This window comes from Juglans microcarpa x Juglans regia, chromosome 3S (genome assembly GCF_004785595.1).
Source record: "Juglans microcarpa x Juglans regia isolate MS1-56 chromosome 3S, Jm3101_v1.0, whole genome shotgun sequence".
Taxonomy (NCBI): domain Eukaryota; kingdom Viridiplantae; phylum Streptophyta; class Magnoliopsida; order Fagales; family Juglandaceae; genus Juglans; species Juglans microcarpa x Juglans regia.
This window is the reverse complement of record NC_054599.1, coordinates 20,032,952-20,049,451: the sequence shown is the minus strand read 5'-3', so window position 1 is coordinate 20,049,451 and position 16,500 is coordinate 20,032,952. Positions and strand designations below refer to the sequence as shown.

Here is a 16,500-nt window from a genome sequence, read left to right as displayed (position 1 = left end):
AAAAAGTAAGGTGCATCAACTTTACATTTCCAAGCAAAGGCATGTAGAATGTACATGTTGTAGTCCCCTGAATGCATTATTTGTTCTCAATTCTTATATGCATTACATTTTCCTCCGAACCTCTCTCCCTCCCCCACCCATCATCTGCACGTAAGCTTCTCTCAAAGAAAAAACAAAAACCCTCTCTCTCGTTCTGTACTTTTTTTTTTCTCATTCTCTTGCTTTTTTTTTTTTTGTTGCAGAAGCCTTGGTTCTTCCTCCAACCTCGTTTGCATTTTTCTTTTGTGCTTTAAACCATAAACACCTCTGTACTTTCTCCAAATCAGCCAAATTTTTATTTACTCTTCGTTGGAATCATTCACAAAGACGGAACAAGAAGCCGGCGTTATTATTTTGTGAAGAAAAAAGTTGGAATATTTAGATTTGTGAATTTCTCGTTACGAAAAAACTAAATATAGTGGTGTGAAAATCTCCAACTTCCTAGTTCCTTAAGTTTCTCATCGGATTTGTGGGTTTATCCGCATTAGACTTTTTTGTTTGAATTTTGAGTTTTATTACGTATCTGCTAATACTATATCCGAGTTTATAGACCTAAAAGAACTCAAAGAAAGAGGGTTTTTATTTTTTCTTTGAGAGAAGCTTGTGTGCAGATGATGGGTGGGGGAGGGAGAGATTCGGAGGAAAAGATGAGGATCGGATGGACACGGGTTTAGCTGGTGTTTTTCTAGAATGTCTACTCGGCACATTACTATTGGCTAGTGCGAAAGCCACTTTTAAACCCATCTAGTCCCAAGCTTTTCTCAAAAAGAGAAAAACTTTGAATCGGATGGGTTTAAAAGAGATTTTTGCACCAACCAATAATAATGTGCCCCGTAGGCATTTTATAAAAATATCAGCTGAATCCGCGTCCACCTAATTCCCTTTTTTTCCTCTGAATCTCTCTCCCTCACCCACCCATCATCTGCATGCAAGCTTCTCTCAAAGAAAAAACAAAAACCCTCTCTCTCGTTCTATACTTTTTTTTTTCCTCTTTCTCTTGCATTTGCTTTTTTTTTTTTTTTTTTTTTTTTGTTTATTTTCTACAGAAGCCTTGGTTCTTTCTCCAATCTCGAAAATCTCTTGCGTTTGCTTTTTTCTTTTATGCTTTAAACCATAAACACTTCTATACTTTCTTCGAATCAGTCAGATTTCTATTTACATTTTGCTGGATTCATTCACGGAGCTGGAACAAGAAGCCAGCGTTATTATTTTGTGGAGAACGAAGTTGGAACATTAGATCTGTGAATTTCTCGTTACAAAAAAACAGAATATAGTGCTGTGAAAATCTCCAACTTCCGAGTTCCTTGTGTTTCTCATCGGATTTGTGGGTTTATCCGCATCAGACTTTTTTGTTTGAATTTTGAGTTTCATTACGTATCGGCTAATACTATATCTGAGTTTATAGACCTAAAAGAACTCAAAGAAATAGGGTTTTTATTTTTTTCTGAGAGAAGCTTGCGTGTAGATGATGGAGTAGGGTGGGAGAGAGAGAGATTCGGAGGAAAAGATGAGGATCGGGTGGACACGGGTTCAGTTGGTGTTTTTCTGGAATGTCTATGCGGTACATTATTATTGGCTGGTGTGAAAACCACTTTTAAACCCATGTGTTTTATAAAAACATCAGCTGAATCCTCGTCCACCTAATTCCCCTCTTTTCCTCCGAATCTCCCTCCCTCCCTCCCCCATCCATCATCTGCACGAAACTTCTCTCAAACAAAATTCCTCTCTCTCGTTCTGTATTTTTGTTCCTCTTTCTCTTGATTTGCTTTTTTTTTTTTTTTTTTTTTATTGTAGAAACCTTGGTTCTTCCTCCAACCTCGAAATTCTTTTGCGTTTGCTTTTTTCTTTTATACCTTAAACCATAAACACTTCTGTATTTTCTCCAAATCAGTCGGATTTTTATTTACTTTTCGTTGGAATCATTCACGGAGCTGAAACAAGAAGCCGTTGTTATTATTTGTGGATAACAAAGTTGGAACATTTAGATTTGTGAATTTCTTGTTACGAAAAAACTGAATATAATGGTGTGAAAATCTTCAACTTCCTAGTTCCTTATGTTTCTCGTCAAATTTGTGGGTTTATCTGTTTAGTTTGAATTTTGAGTTTCATTACATATCGGCTAATACAAAAAGAAAGATGATTTTTTTTTCTCTGAGAGAAAGTTGTTTGCAGATATTGGGGTGGGGTAGGGTGGGGTGGGGTTGAGGAGGGAGAGATTCAGAGGAAAAGATGAGGATCGAGTGGACACAAGTTCAGCTGGTGGTTTTTTGGAATGTGTACGCGGCACATTACTATTGGCTAGTGCGAAAACTATTTTTAAACACATCAAGCCCCAAGCTTTTCTCTTTTGTTTTTTCTCTAAGAGAAACTTGCGTCCAGATGATGGGGTGGAGTGGAGAGAGATTCGGAGGAAAAGATAAGGATCGGGGGGACACAAGTTCAGCTGGTGGTTTTCTCGAATGTGTACGCGTCACATTAATATTGGCTGGTGCGAAAATCACTTGTAAACCCATCCGGCCTTAAGCTTTTCTCGGAAAGAGAAAAACTTTAAGCCGGATGGGTTTAAAAGAGGTTTTTGCACCAACCAATTATATTGTGCCACGTATGCATTTTATAAAAAGATCAGTTGAATTCACATCCACCCGATTCCCCTATTTTCTTCCAAATCTCTCTCCCTCCCCCACCCATCATCTGCATGCAAGCTTCTCTCAAAGAAAAAACAAAAACCCTCTTTCTCGTTCTGTACTTTTTTTTTCCTCTTTCTCTTTCGTTTGCTTTATTTTTTATTTTATTTTATTTTTCTACAGAAGCCTTGGTTCTTCCTCCAACCTCAAAAATCTCTTGCGTTTGCTTTTTTCTTTTATACTTTAAACCATAAACACCTCTGTATTTTCTCCAAATCAATCAGATTTTTATTTAATTTTCGTTAGAATCATTCATGGAGCTGGAACAAGAAGCCGGCGTTATTATTTTGTGGAGAACGAAGTTGAAACATTTAGATATGTGAATTCCTTGTTACAAAAAAACTGAATATAGTGGTGTGAAAATCTCCAACTTTCTAGTTCCTTATGTTTCTCATCGGATTTTTGAGTTTCATTACGTATCGGCTAATACTATATTAGAGTTTATAGACCTAAAAGAACTCAAAGAAAGATGGTTTTTTTTTTTCTCTGAGAGAAGCTTGCGTGCAGATGATGGGGTGGGGAGACATTCCGAGAAAAAGATGAGGGTCGGGTGGACACGGGTTCAGCTGGTGTTTTTCTGGAATGTCTACGTGACACTTTCCTACTGGCTGGAGTGAAAACTACTTTTAAACCAACATAGCCACAAGCTTTTCTTGAAAAGAGAAAAACTTTGAGTTGGATGAGTTTAGAAAAGATTTTTGCACCAACCAATAATATTGTGCCATATAGGCATTTTATAAAAGTATCAATTTAATTCTCATCCACCTGATTCTCCTATTTTCCTTCGAATCGCTCTCCCTCCCCTACCCATAATCTGCACGCAAGCTTCTCTCAAAGAAAAAACAAAAACCATCTCTCTCGTTCTGTACTTTTTTTTCCTCTTTCTCTTGCGTTTGCTTTATTTATTTATTTATTTTATTTTCTGTTGAAGCCTTGGTTCTTCCTCCAACCTCGAAAACCACTTTTAAACCCATCCGGCCACAGACTTTTCTTGAAAAGAAAAAAACTTTTGAGTCGGATGGGTTTAGAAGATATTTTTACACCAACCAATGATATTGTGCCGCGTAGGCATTTTATAAAAACATCAGCTGAGTTCGTGTCGACCCGATTCCCCTCTTTTCCTCCAAATCTCTCTCATTCCCGCACTCATCATCTGCACGCAAGCTTCTCTCAAAGAAAAAACAAAAACCCTCTATTTCGTTCTCTACTTTTGTTTTCCTATTTCTCTTGCGTTTTTTTTTTTTTTTTTTTTCCTGGAGAAGCCTTGGTTCTTCCTCCAACCTCAAAAATCTCTTGCGTTTGCTTTTTTCTTTTATACTTTAAACCATAAACACCTCTGTATTTTCTTCAAATATGTCAAATTTTTAATTACTTTTCGCTGGAATCATTCACGGAGCTGGAACAAGAAGCCGATATTATTATTTTGTGGAGAACGAAATTGGAACATTTAGATCTGTGAATTTCTCGTTACAAAAAAACAGAATATAGTGGTGTGAAAATCTCCAACTTCCTAGTTCCTTATGTTTTTCGTCGTATTTGTGGGTTTATCCGCATCAAACATTTTTGTTTGAATTTTGAATTTCATTACGTATCGGCTAATACAAAAAGAAAGAGTGTTTTTATTTTTTCTCTGAGAGAAGCATGTGTGCAGATATTGGGGTGGGGTAGGGTGGGGTAGGGTTGAGGAATGAGAGATTCGGAGGAAAAGATGAGGATCTGGTGGACACAAGTTCAGCTGGTGGTTTTCTGGAATGTGTACGCAGCACATTACTATTGGTTAGTGCCAAAACCACTTTTAAACCCATCAAGTCCCAAGCTTTTCTCTTTTGTTTTTTCTCTAAGAGAAGCTTGCGTGCAGATGATGTGGTGGGGTGGGGTGGGGTGGGGAGCGATTCGGAGGAAAAGATAAGGATCGGGTGGACACAAGTTCAGCTGGTGGTTTTCTTGAATGTGTACGTGGCACATTACTATTGGCTGGTGCGAAAACCACTTGTAAACCCATCCGGCCCTAAGCTTTTCTCGGAAAGAGAAAAACTTTGAGCCGGATGGGTTTAAAAGAGGTTTTTGCACCAACCAATTATATTGTGCCACGTAGGTATTTTAAAAAAGGATCAATTGAATTCACATCCACCCGATTCCCCTATTTTTCTCCGAATCTCTCTCCCTCCCCCACCCATCATCTACATGCAAGATTCTCTCAAAGAAAAAACAAAAGCCCCCTCTCTCGTTCTGTACTTTTTTTTTTCCTCTTTCTCTTGCGTTTGCTTTTTTTGTTTTCTTTTTTTATGCAGAAGTCTTGGTTCTTCCTCCAACCTAAAAAATCTCTTACGTTTGCTTTTTTCTTTTATATTTTAAACCATAAACACTTCTGTATTTTCTCCAAATCAATCAGACTTTTATTTAATTTTTGCTGGAATCATTCATGGAGCTGGAACAAGAAGCTGGCGTTATTATTTTGTGGAGAACGAAGTTGGAACATTTAGATATGTGAATTCCTCGTTATAAAAAAACTGAATATAGTGGTGTGAAAATCTCTAACTTCCTAGTTCCTTATGTTTCTCCTTGGGTTTATCCGCATCAAACTTTTTTGTTTGAATTTTAAGTTTCATTACGTATCGGCTAATACTATATCTGAGTTTATAAACCTAAAAGAACTCATAGATAGATGATTTTTATTTTTTCTTTGAGAGAAGCTTGCGTGTAGATGATGGGATGGGGTGGGGTGGGTAGGGGAGGGAGAGATTCGGAGGAAAAGATGAGAATTGGTTGGACACGGGTTCAGTTGGTGCTTTTCTGGAATGTTCTACGCGACACATTACTATTGGCTGGTGTGAAAACCACTTTTAATATTGTGCCACATAGGCATTTAATAAAAATATCAACTGAATTCGCGTCCACCCGATTCCTCTATTTTCCTCCGAATCTCTCTCTCTCCCCCATCATCTGCACGATGCTTCTCTCAAACAAAAAATAAAAACCCTCTCTCTCGTTCTGTACTTTTGTTTTCCTCTTTCTCTTGCGTTTGTTTTTTTTTTTTTTTCATTTTTGTTTATTTTCTGCAGAAGCCTTGGTTCTTCCTCCAACCTCAAAAATCTCTTGCGTTTACTTTTTTCTTTTATACTTTAAACCATAAACACCTCTGTATTTTTTTAAATTAGTCCGATTTTTATTTACTTTTCACTGGAATCATTCATGGAGTTGGAACAAGAAGCCGGCGTTATTATTTTGTGGAGAACGAAGTTGGAACATTTAGATATGTGAATTTCTCGTTACAAAAAAACTGAATATATTGGTGTGAAAATCTCCAACTTCCTAGTTCCTTATGTTTCTTGTCGTATTTGTGGGTTTATCCGCATCAGACTTTTTTGTTTGAATTTTGAGTTTCATTACGTATCGGCTAATACTATATCTGAATTTATAGACCTAAAAGAACTCATAGAAAGAGGGTTTTTATTTTTTCTCTGAGAGAAGCTTGTGTGCAGAGGGTGGGGTGGGGTGGGGTGGAGTAGGGGAGGGAGAGATTCAGAGGAAAATATGAGGGTCGGGTCGACACGGGTTCAGCTAGTACTTTTCTGGAATGTCTACGCGACATATTAGTATTAGCTGGTGCGAAAACCACTTTTAAACCCTTCCGGCCCTAAGTTTTTTCTCAGAAAGAGAAAAACTTTAAGCCGGATAGGTTTAAAAGAGGTTTTTATACCAACCAATAATATTGTGCCACGTAGGCATTTTATAAAAATATTAGCTGAATTCGCGTCCACCCGATTCCCCTATTTTCCTCCGAATCTCTCTCCCTCCTCACCCATCATCTGCACAAAGCTTTTCTCAAACAAAAAACAAAAACACTCTCTCTCATTTTGTACTTTTTTTTTCCTCTTTCTCTTGCGTTTGTTTTTTTTTTTTTTTTTTTTTTTTTGTTTATTTTCTGCAGAAGCCTTGGTTCTTCCTCCAACCTCAAAGTTCTCTCGCGTTTGCTTTTTTCCTTTATACTTTAAACCATAAACACCTCTGTATTTTCTCAAAATCAATTAGATTTTTATTTAATTTTCGCTGGAATCATTCACGGAGTTGGAACAAGAAGCCGACGTTATTATTTTGTGGAGAACGAAGTTGGAACATTTAGATATGTGAATTTCTCGTTACGAAAAAACTGAATATAGTGGTGTGTAAATTTTCAACTTCCTAGTTACTTATGTTTCTCGTTGGATTTGTGGGTTTATCCGCATCAGACTTTTTTGTTTGAATTTTGAGTTTTATTACGTATTGACTAATACTATATCCGAGTTTATAGACCTAAAAGAACTCAAAAAAAGAGGGTTTTTATTTTTTCTTTGAGAGAAACTTGTGTGCAGATGATGTGGTTGGGGAGGGAGAAATTCAGCGGAAAAGATGAGACTCGGATGGAGACGGGTTTAACTGGTTTTTTTTGGAATGTCTATGTGCACATTACTATTGGCCGGTGCGAAAACCACTTTTAAACCCATCCGGCCCCAAGTTTTTCTCGAAAAGAGAAAAATTTTGAGTCGGATGAGTTTAAAAGAGATTTTTGCACCAGTCAATAGTAATGTGCCCCATAGGCATTTTATAAAAACATCAACTAAATCCGCATCTACTCGATTCCCTTATTTTCCTTTGAATCTCTCTCATTCCCCCACCCATTATCTGTACGCAAGCTTCTCTCAAAGAAAAAACAAAAACCCTCTCGTTCGTTCTATACTTTTTTTTCTTCTTTCTCTTGTGTTTGCTTTTTTTTTTTTTTTTGTTTATTTTCTGCAGAAGCCTTGGTTCTTTCTCCAACCTCGAAAATCTTTCGTGTTTGCTTTTTTCTTTTATGCTTTAAACCATAAACATCTCTATACTTTCTCCAAATCAGTCGGATATCTATTTACTTTTCGCTGTAATCATTCACGGAGCTGGAACAAGAAGCCGGTGTTATTATTTTGTGGAGAACGAAGTTGGAACATTTAGATATGTGAATTTCTCGTTACAAAAAAACAGAATATAGTGCTGTGAAAATCTCCAACTTCATAGTTCCTTATGTTTCTCATCGGATTTGTGGGTTTATCCGCATCAGACTTTTTTGATTGAATTTTGAGTTTCATTACGTATCGGCTAATACTATATCCGAGTTTATAGACCTAAAAAAATTCGAAGAAATAGAGTTTTTATTTTTTCTCTGAGATAAGCTTGCGTATAGATGATGGAGTAAGGTGGGGGAGGTAGAGATTCGGGGGAAATGATGAGGATCAGGTGGACACAGGTTCATCTGGTGTTTTTCTGGAATGTCTATGTGGCACATTACCATTGGTTGGTTTGAAAATCACTTTTAAACCCATCCGACCTCAAGCTGTTCTCTTACGAAAATGGTGTAACTGGGTACCAAAGTTTTACAGGTTTATTTAATAAACTTACCCATCGTCGTGGCCTCATTCACTTTTACAAAACCTTTCATCTCAACTCATCTAATCATTACAATTTTATCAAATTTTCACGCAAAATAAAATAAACAATTCAATTTTTTCAAATCTCAAAACAAAAATAATATTAAAAATATATATTCTAACAATATTTTATTAAATTTTTAACTTTTATCTTAACTCATCTTATCTCATATGTGAAAACAAGTGAATTCCCAGTTTTTAGGGTTAAACTAAACAAAAATCTTCCAAACCCCCGATTTCAAATCTCTCTCTCTCTCTCTCTCTCGCCGATCGCTGCCTTCCTCTTGAAATTGGATTCAGAAACCCTATCTCTCTCTTACTCGTCTTCTCACTCCATCGTCGTCATTTTCTCCTCTCTCTCTCTCTCTTGCCAAAATCCTAACCTTCTGTCACTCTTCATCTGTTGATTAAGAGCCTGTTTGTTTTCGGAGATGAGATGAGATGAGTTGAGATTAAAGTTAAAAAGTTGAATAAAATATTGTTAGAATATTTTTTTTAATATTATTTTTGTTTTGGGATTTGAAAAAGTTAAATTGTTTATTTATTTTGTATTGGAAGTTGAGAAAGTTGTAATGATTAGATGAGATGAGATGAGATAAGATAAGATGTTTTCTGAAAACAAACGAGGCCTAAAGCTCTATTCCTTGTGGTCGTTGACTTCTACAACCTAAAGTCAGTTTTTCTCCATTTCACACACTCTCTCTGTGTTGGTGCTATTATTTCGATTTGGGTTGTGAGAAAACATTGCGTTTGAAATGAGTTATACTACTTTATTGATTTGTATACCATAATGTCGATTTATTATTATATATTAGTATAAGCTAGATGAATCAAGAGGCAATTAATTTTTTTTATATTGATAGTTTCCTTCTCTGATTGATGAATCAAGATTTCTTAGATTGTTGTTACTACAACTCTCCACCTGATGAAACCAAAGTCTACTGCCAAACTCAGAGGACCATGACCAAAACGATGTCTCCAAAATCAAAATAATTCATATATTGTAATTTTTTATTTTATAACATGTTGTATAAATACAAAATAATTTAGTGAATTGCATTTTTGTTGTATGCATTTTTACATGATGAATATTGTATGTATTTTCTTTTGCATGCATCTAGTTAAAATGTAAATTAGTTTCTAACTTTAGTTATTTTTACATAAAATTTAGTTTTTCATTTTGATATATTATTATTATTATGGACAATGTTCAATGCATCAGTATTATGTTTTTTAACTTGATTTTTTGAAATATAGGCTTTTAGATTAAAAAGAAAAATATTATGCTTTTCAATGTTACTTTTTTTTTGACAAAAAATTAATAACATATAGACTTTTCTTTTAAAAAAAATTAAAGAAAGAAAGCCGAGTATAGGGTAGAACCTGGATTTTCGGGTTTTGAAAACCCAGATTCATCCGGGTCTTGGCTCAAGTCATAATCTGGGCCGTATATAGCCGGATACCCAGTCCAAAACCCGGATGAACAGTCTTAGGTAACATTACTCTAATTTGATACACGACATCAAATTATATCAATTTGTAAGTTTAATTTTCTAAAATATCTAGGACGTAGGTTGACTAAAAATTTATCTTGAATTGATGTTTTGTATTAAAAGAAAGGAAAACACTAAATTCATCGACAGTGGGTCTCGATAGGTGTTTTTATTTATTTATTGATTAAAAAAATAGTTTTTAATGATGTTGTATTTTTTTAAAAATATTTAAGAGTATAAAAAAATGTATACTGGATGATCAAATTGTTATTAATGAATGATAAAGGAAATGTTGAATAAAAATAATAGGCTTTCTTGTCAATTCAGGCCTTCCCGGATCCATAATCCATAAACCCTCTCCAGGTACTGGTAAGCGTAGCTGGGAGAAGCAACTAGGGTTGGAAGGGTTTTAGCTTTCAATACTGATCCAAGAAAACCAAAGCGAGTAGGGGTGTAAAAAAACCCGGAAACCAGTTCGGACTGGTCCGGAACCGGTTTTTTGTAATAGGAAAACCGGCCTGAATCAGTCCGGTTTTGGTTCTAGGCTTTTTTTAGGCTAGGACCAGACCAGATCCATTTAATATGTATTTTAAATTATTTATTTAAGTATTATATATAACATTTATATATATAATATATATAATAATATAAATTATAATTATATATAAGATAATATTATTATAATGTATAAAATCAAAATTTAATCTTAAATATGAAAATTTAATTGATCATATGCTTTAAACATAAAATATATATATTAATAACATTTTATCATAAATTAATTTAAAAATAAACTGAAATTATAAAACTTTAAACTAAAATTGATAAATCACATCAATATTTTTTTATCACGTAAAATCAATTTAAAATTGAAAAACAAATCCTAAATATCAAAGATTTGATATTTATAATATACCAAAGTTGTAAATAAGATCACGAAAATATTATTTATCAAAACAGAAAGAAAATCACTCAAATATAATTACCAAATTTTTATGGCCTAATAAATTATCAATATATTCTTTTGATAAGTACATAATACACTAGTAAATTACTACTTTAAGTCTATATATAAATTAGGATATAGTAATACTAATAATTTAGTATTAGTATACTAATACCATCACTATAGTCTACCAATAATGTAGTTATAATAAATTAAACTCACTACAACAAATACTAATATATAGTTATTCTAATACTAATAGTCTAATATAGACTATAGTTATACTGATACTAATATAGTTATATTAAATCAATATAATTAATACTAATATATAGCTATATTAATAGTCTAATATTAATACTATTATATAATATATTAGATTATAGTATTTGACTATTAATAATAATTTTGATAAATACGTTATTGTATTAGGAAACGGCCCCGTTTCCTCTCCAGTATCCCAAATTCCCAATTGAAAAAACCCCAAGTCCAAAACCCCCCCCCCCCCCCCCCCCCCCCCCCCCCCCCCCCCCCCCTCTTCCTCACTCTCTCACTCTGCCTCGCAGTCCTCTCACGAGGCCACGGCCCACGCCGTTGCACTGTGCACATCTCGCCGTCGACCCCTCAGCCTGAGTCCCCTTCCTCTCGCCGTCGCCCCCTCAGAAACACAGACCCGCTCTCTCGCCGTTGCACCTCCCCTCACGGCCTCACGTCTCGAGCCGTTCCCATCGCACATACAGCCCCTCGGCCCCTCTCTCAACGCTGCGCTGCCCTCTCTGTCTCTCACCGTCTCACTTTCACGAAGCCCTCCCATCTCTCACGCAGCCGGCAGCCCCTCTCTCACGTCTCTCTGTCTTCGACAGTAATTTTTCACGCTTATTTTTTTTTTTTTTTTCGTTTCACTTATTTAAGTTATTTGAAATTACTTTGAAATCTGGTATGAATCATATGAACAAGCCTTGGAACAATCTCGGATGTGTATATCTCTTAACATAATCAGACTTTATATATAGCTAGTGATCTGTAATATCTGTATATGTATGTATGTGTATATATATTTATATATATATATTTATATGTAAGTGTTAGTTGTTTTTCATGAACTTGGATGCAACTTTTTATAAATGTTTGTGTTAATCCGATGTAGTTTGCATGGTAGCCCTTCGAATTTTCAGATTGCAGGCTGCCTATATTTAGTTATAGAGGTAAGTTATTTTGCTATAACTCTTTTTACAACCCTGTTCCAAATGGAGGGTAGTTATGTAAAATTTGAATTTAAATAAATTTGAATTTGAATTTTTTAATGAAATGAAAGTATCACATTAAGTTGTAAAATAATTATATGAATATTATTCTTGTTACTTATAATATGTTAGTAGCAATGCACAACATTTTGAGGTTGCTCGGAATTAATTTCTACAAGTTCTAAGGTTCAAGTAGCAAATGTTAAACCATAAACATGAATGTTGGATTTAGTTTACTGATAGAGAGAAGATCTATGTACAGCACAGATTACAACATAACACTCATTCCGTTCCCTCCATCCATTTCCATACACAACATAGGCCCTCAACAGTCTCAACAAGTCTTGGTCTTCAAACCAATTCATAGAGAGGATCTAGCTAACGTGTTTTATTGCACAGAGAGGATCTATTCATTTGGATTTATCAGGATAAGCACATCTATTCCCCTAACAATTAAAACCTGCAGCTTGCTTATATATATATATATATATATATATCTATGTATGTGTGTATGTTTAGACAACATATGATATATAAGATTTGACTTTTTGTACTGATCATGCATTTATATTGCAATTCTTTTTTTGTCATTTATATTGCAATCTTCTGAGTTCTTTTAAACATCAATCTTATGAGTTTTTTGTACTGATCAGATTTTGGAATAAAACAGATTTTTTTAAAGCAGTTTTTTTTTTTTTTTTTTTTTTTTTTTTAATAAACAGATTTTTTTAAAAAATTTGCATTTGATTAAAACCGGAAAACCGGAAGTACTGGTTTAGGGGGTAACCGGTGCGTAATCGGTTTTTGAAAATGCAAAACCGGTACATATCAGTTCGGTCCTAAATTTTATCAAAAACCGGACCCATTACACCCCTAAGAGCGAGAGTTGTTGCCAGTAATCGCTCAATTTCCGCCGGTAATACGATGCAAAAATTTCTCTAATTCAACATCTTTTTGGTTTCCTATGGAACTTCAAGAAATGAAATCATTTTTTTTCCGGCATATCTGAAATGGGAATTTATTGAATTTTTAATCGTTCCTTTGAATTCAATATGCAGATTTCTCCTTTATTTTGCTGAAAAATGCAATCTTTACGTCGGTGTATCCGATTGGTCCGGAGGCAAGGACTTGGCAGCTTAAACAACGTTGATTTCAAATCAAGTGGTTCTTGCTTTGCTGCTGCCAAATTTCATGGGAGCTTAGTCGGGTCTTCCTCCAAGTTCGCTTATCGGCTGGCTCTCGCATATGTTTGTTTCTGGTTCCTTATGCTCTATTTGACAAGAATCAAAGTTATATGCTTAATTAATTGAGAAAATGGTGAATAGGTTGTCTTTGTAGCAAACTTCAATTTGTTGGATGTTTAAGTCTGTGTCATTTATTATAATTCCTTATCTGGTCTGGGCATTTTTGTGCAGACTGATTATGTCTTTGATGCAGTTTTAATTGCCGAGGTGTAAATATTTGTGAATTTGTCCCAACAGCTCGTTCGAATGCCATACGCTGTTGAGTAACTATGAATCATCTGTTACTAAGCCGGATCGCCCATAATGGGTTCTTTTTCCACGCTATGTGACTAGCCGACGATGATGGGACTAGTAGACGCAGGAGACTGAACTTGTCTCATGAAATAGTTCTTCTTGAAAATCCATTTATTGTAGGTTAGATTCAGAAAGGCATTCCGCATTCTGTAATCAAAGAAACAGAGGGAACCTCTCCTTTCAGTTGAGCTCTACTTCAGTCCCCTCTCCCTACGGTCGAGCTAGCTATCGGAGGTCAACTTTAATCATATGCCTGCTCATTGCGGAACTCTTTCTGGATTTCAATCTGGAAGAGGACGACCACTAGGATTGATACGTTGAAGAAAGGGATGGTTGGGAGGGGATCGGATTTGTGGGATGAAAGGCCTACGCGTCTTGGGATATTCGTGCGGATCCAATGTTGTTAGACGTGGACTTGTGCTCAAGTCAAGAGAGTAGGAACCATAGGAGATAAATCGATCAATGGGAGTGTGGATTTTCTGAGATTTGGAGAAGGAGATAATGGGCCCTGTGTTTTTGTATGTATATTGGAATTAGCCAATTTTGTTTGACTATTGTGATTGATTGGACTTTATAATCTTAGATCAAGGTTGATTATGGGTAAATTTTGTAAAATATAGGCTGGCACATAGAGTTTTGAAACAGCATTATGCTGTGCTTCTCCGTTCCTTTCAGTTCTTGAATGTTCTTAATATTTGAGATATGCACGGAAAATGTTTCTTTGTTCGTTATGGTATGAGCCATTAGTGCTCTTCAGATAATGGCTTATTATAAAGGCTTGTGCTGGACATCTCAAATGACATTTTATTGGCTAATTTAATGAATAGAGCTTGATGGGTGGAATCATAAAGGTAGATGTCACCAATCCTCTGAGGTCTATCCAATATGTAGATTTTCCATAGCCGGGATAAAATGATTGGTTATTTTAAGATATATAGCATCTCTATCTTGGGTTAAAGAGCCAAATATTTTGGCTCTTTGACACAATAGAGAGATTTACCATTGACAGTTGCCCACAAAACTGACTGATAAAGGATGGTTTTGTTGTTGTCATTTCTGTAGATTTGCAAAGTTGTATTCATTGGTTATCTACCTTCTACTCCACCTCTCCCACTTTAACATCTAGAGAAATGATGTCAGCATAGCTTCTTACATGTTAGTCTTGCATATGGTTACTGAAATGAGAGAGTATTAACTTTGAACCAGTGAGCCTTGTCTGTTTCATATTCTGAATTATGAAGGTTCAGGGCCATAAAACATTCGATGTTTATGCTTTTCTTATATTCATTTAAAAGGAAATTTTTTCCCCTAGTTTGATTATTAGGTATCATTTTCACTCAAAATGACTATATTTATAATATGTTTACAAAATTATTCTAGCAGACAAGAATTCGCTCCCAAGCTGAGAAATCAACACCACCTAATAATGGTATGCCGTTGGTATCAACATCATGCATAAGTTCTCGGCTGGGTTTGTATCAATCAGGAGGTTTGATACCTTCTTTCCGTAGCCGGTGCATTTCAACCGTTGAAAATCTTGTGGAATCGGCTTCACAAGATTCTGCGTCTGTCTCCGATGCAGCTCCCCGCATCAAATTTAAAAGGCTCGACAAGACTGCCAAGCACATAATGCAGGCATGCATCTTTGCTTTGGTATTATATGTTTAAGTAATAGCTACTTTTGTCATTTTGAATGTAGTCATTATTTTACTTCTCAGATTCTAGATAAGGAAGCTGTAGAAGAAGTGAGGTCAAAGAAAGAAATGCCTGATATAAAACCTGGCTACATCGTCCAACTCAAAGTGGTATGACAAGTTCTTTGGAAGGGGATGCGATTTATGTAGTTATATTGGTTACAGATGAGAGGCTTCTGAATGAAATTATCTAAAGTTGTTTGTTATGATCCTTCGTATTAACAGGAAGTGCCTGAGAACAAGCGACGGGTTTCAATTCTGAAAGGCATTGTTATAGCAAGACGTAATGCTGGTTTAAATACTACATTTAGAATAAGGAGGCTAGTAGCTGGAGTTGGAGTTGAATCTCTCTTCCCTCTGTGAGTAGTTAAAGTTCATTCTCTCTCTCTCTCTCTCTCTCTCTCTAACTACAAGGGCTTCACTATGCTTTGAACTGGAAATGAAACTTCCAGTTTTTCTGCTGGATGGCCCAGCAGCAAAAATAGGACACTAATATCTTGGCATATAAGATTTATGGTTACATAAGATTCCACTGCGGCATCTTTTCATTTAGTCAACTTTAGATAGTGCAAACAGTTATTTCTAGATTCATAATATGTTGTTGACTAAATCTTGAAATCCTGTACACAGGTGTATCCAATTGAACTTGTGTATCTTGGTACATCCAAGCATTTATTCTGTTTTATGTTATGTTCACCTTTACCTTTCATGAAAAGAAAATGAGTCTTGCACTGATCTCTGAGCAATGATAAACATGGTGATTTGTATTTAATCTTCTAATTTTTATTTTACCTATAAAAAATTGTATTTAATCTTCTAAAAAAGGATCATGTAAGGCTCATCTTTGAACAACTCTTATGTGGATATTAGTATATGCAGTTCTTTTGTGGTAAAATACAAATCTATAAGTTTCTAATTTATAATTATTGCTTGGCTTTGTTGGATGCTGGGATATTAATACTGTACTTGCTGAATGTATTAATTCTTATGTCATAGTTATTTATTTATTTATTTATTAATTGTTACGTTGATAATGTCTACATCTACGTAATGGCCAAAGGTTTGGGTTCATGACAGGTATTCACCTAACATAAAGGAGATAAAGGTGCTGGACAAGAAGAAGGTGAAAAGGGCCAAGCTTTACTATCTCAGAGACAAAATGAACGCACTTAAGAAGCAATAGCAGGCAGCCTCATACTTAGGTGGAGATCAAAGTTTGAGATTTTGCCTAAAGCTTCGTGGAAGGAAAGGCGGCCGATATTCTTTCCCCTTTCTTTTTGCTGAATAAAGGCTGTTCATATTTGTTTTTGTACCCAGACTCCTGCTTTCTTCATGTTTTCAAATTGATTTTTGGTACCCTTTCATCGAACAGAAAGATACTCGCTTAATATCCAGCAAAATTGTCACCAATGTGTTCGAAT

At 35.3% G+C, this 16,500-nt stretch overlaps 1 protein-coding gene across 4 annotated transcripts; it reads left to right on the top strand.

Annotated features, from left to right (window-relative positions):
* The first annotated feature begins 11,142 nt into the window (after positions 1–11,142).
* LOC121258227 (50S ribosomal protein L19-2, chloroplastic-like) lies at positions 11,143–16,500 on the top strand. Of its 4 annotated transcripts, none has more exons than XM_041159655.1 (7): positions 11,143–11,465; positions 11,751–11,808; positions 12,906–13,094; positions 14,769–15,020; positions 15,104–15,190; positions 15,305–15,438; positions 16,157–16,500. In XM_041159655.1, exons 3-7 carry the CDS (start codon positions 12,930–12,932, stop codon positions 16,260–16,262), a joined length of 744 nt encoding a protein of 247 aa, XP_041015589.1. In that variant the 5' UTR covers positions 11,143–11,465; positions 11,751–11,808; positions 12,906–12,929; the 3' UTR covers positions 16,263–16,500. The 4 variants fall into 4 exon arrangements, with proteins under 4 accessions (XP_041015589.1, XP_041015588.1, XP_041015587.1 ...); XM_041159653.1 differs by having other exon boundaries at positions 11,146–11,465; positions 14,766–15,020; XM_041159654.1 differs by lacking the exon at positions 11,751–11,808 and having other exon boundaries at positions 11,144–11,465.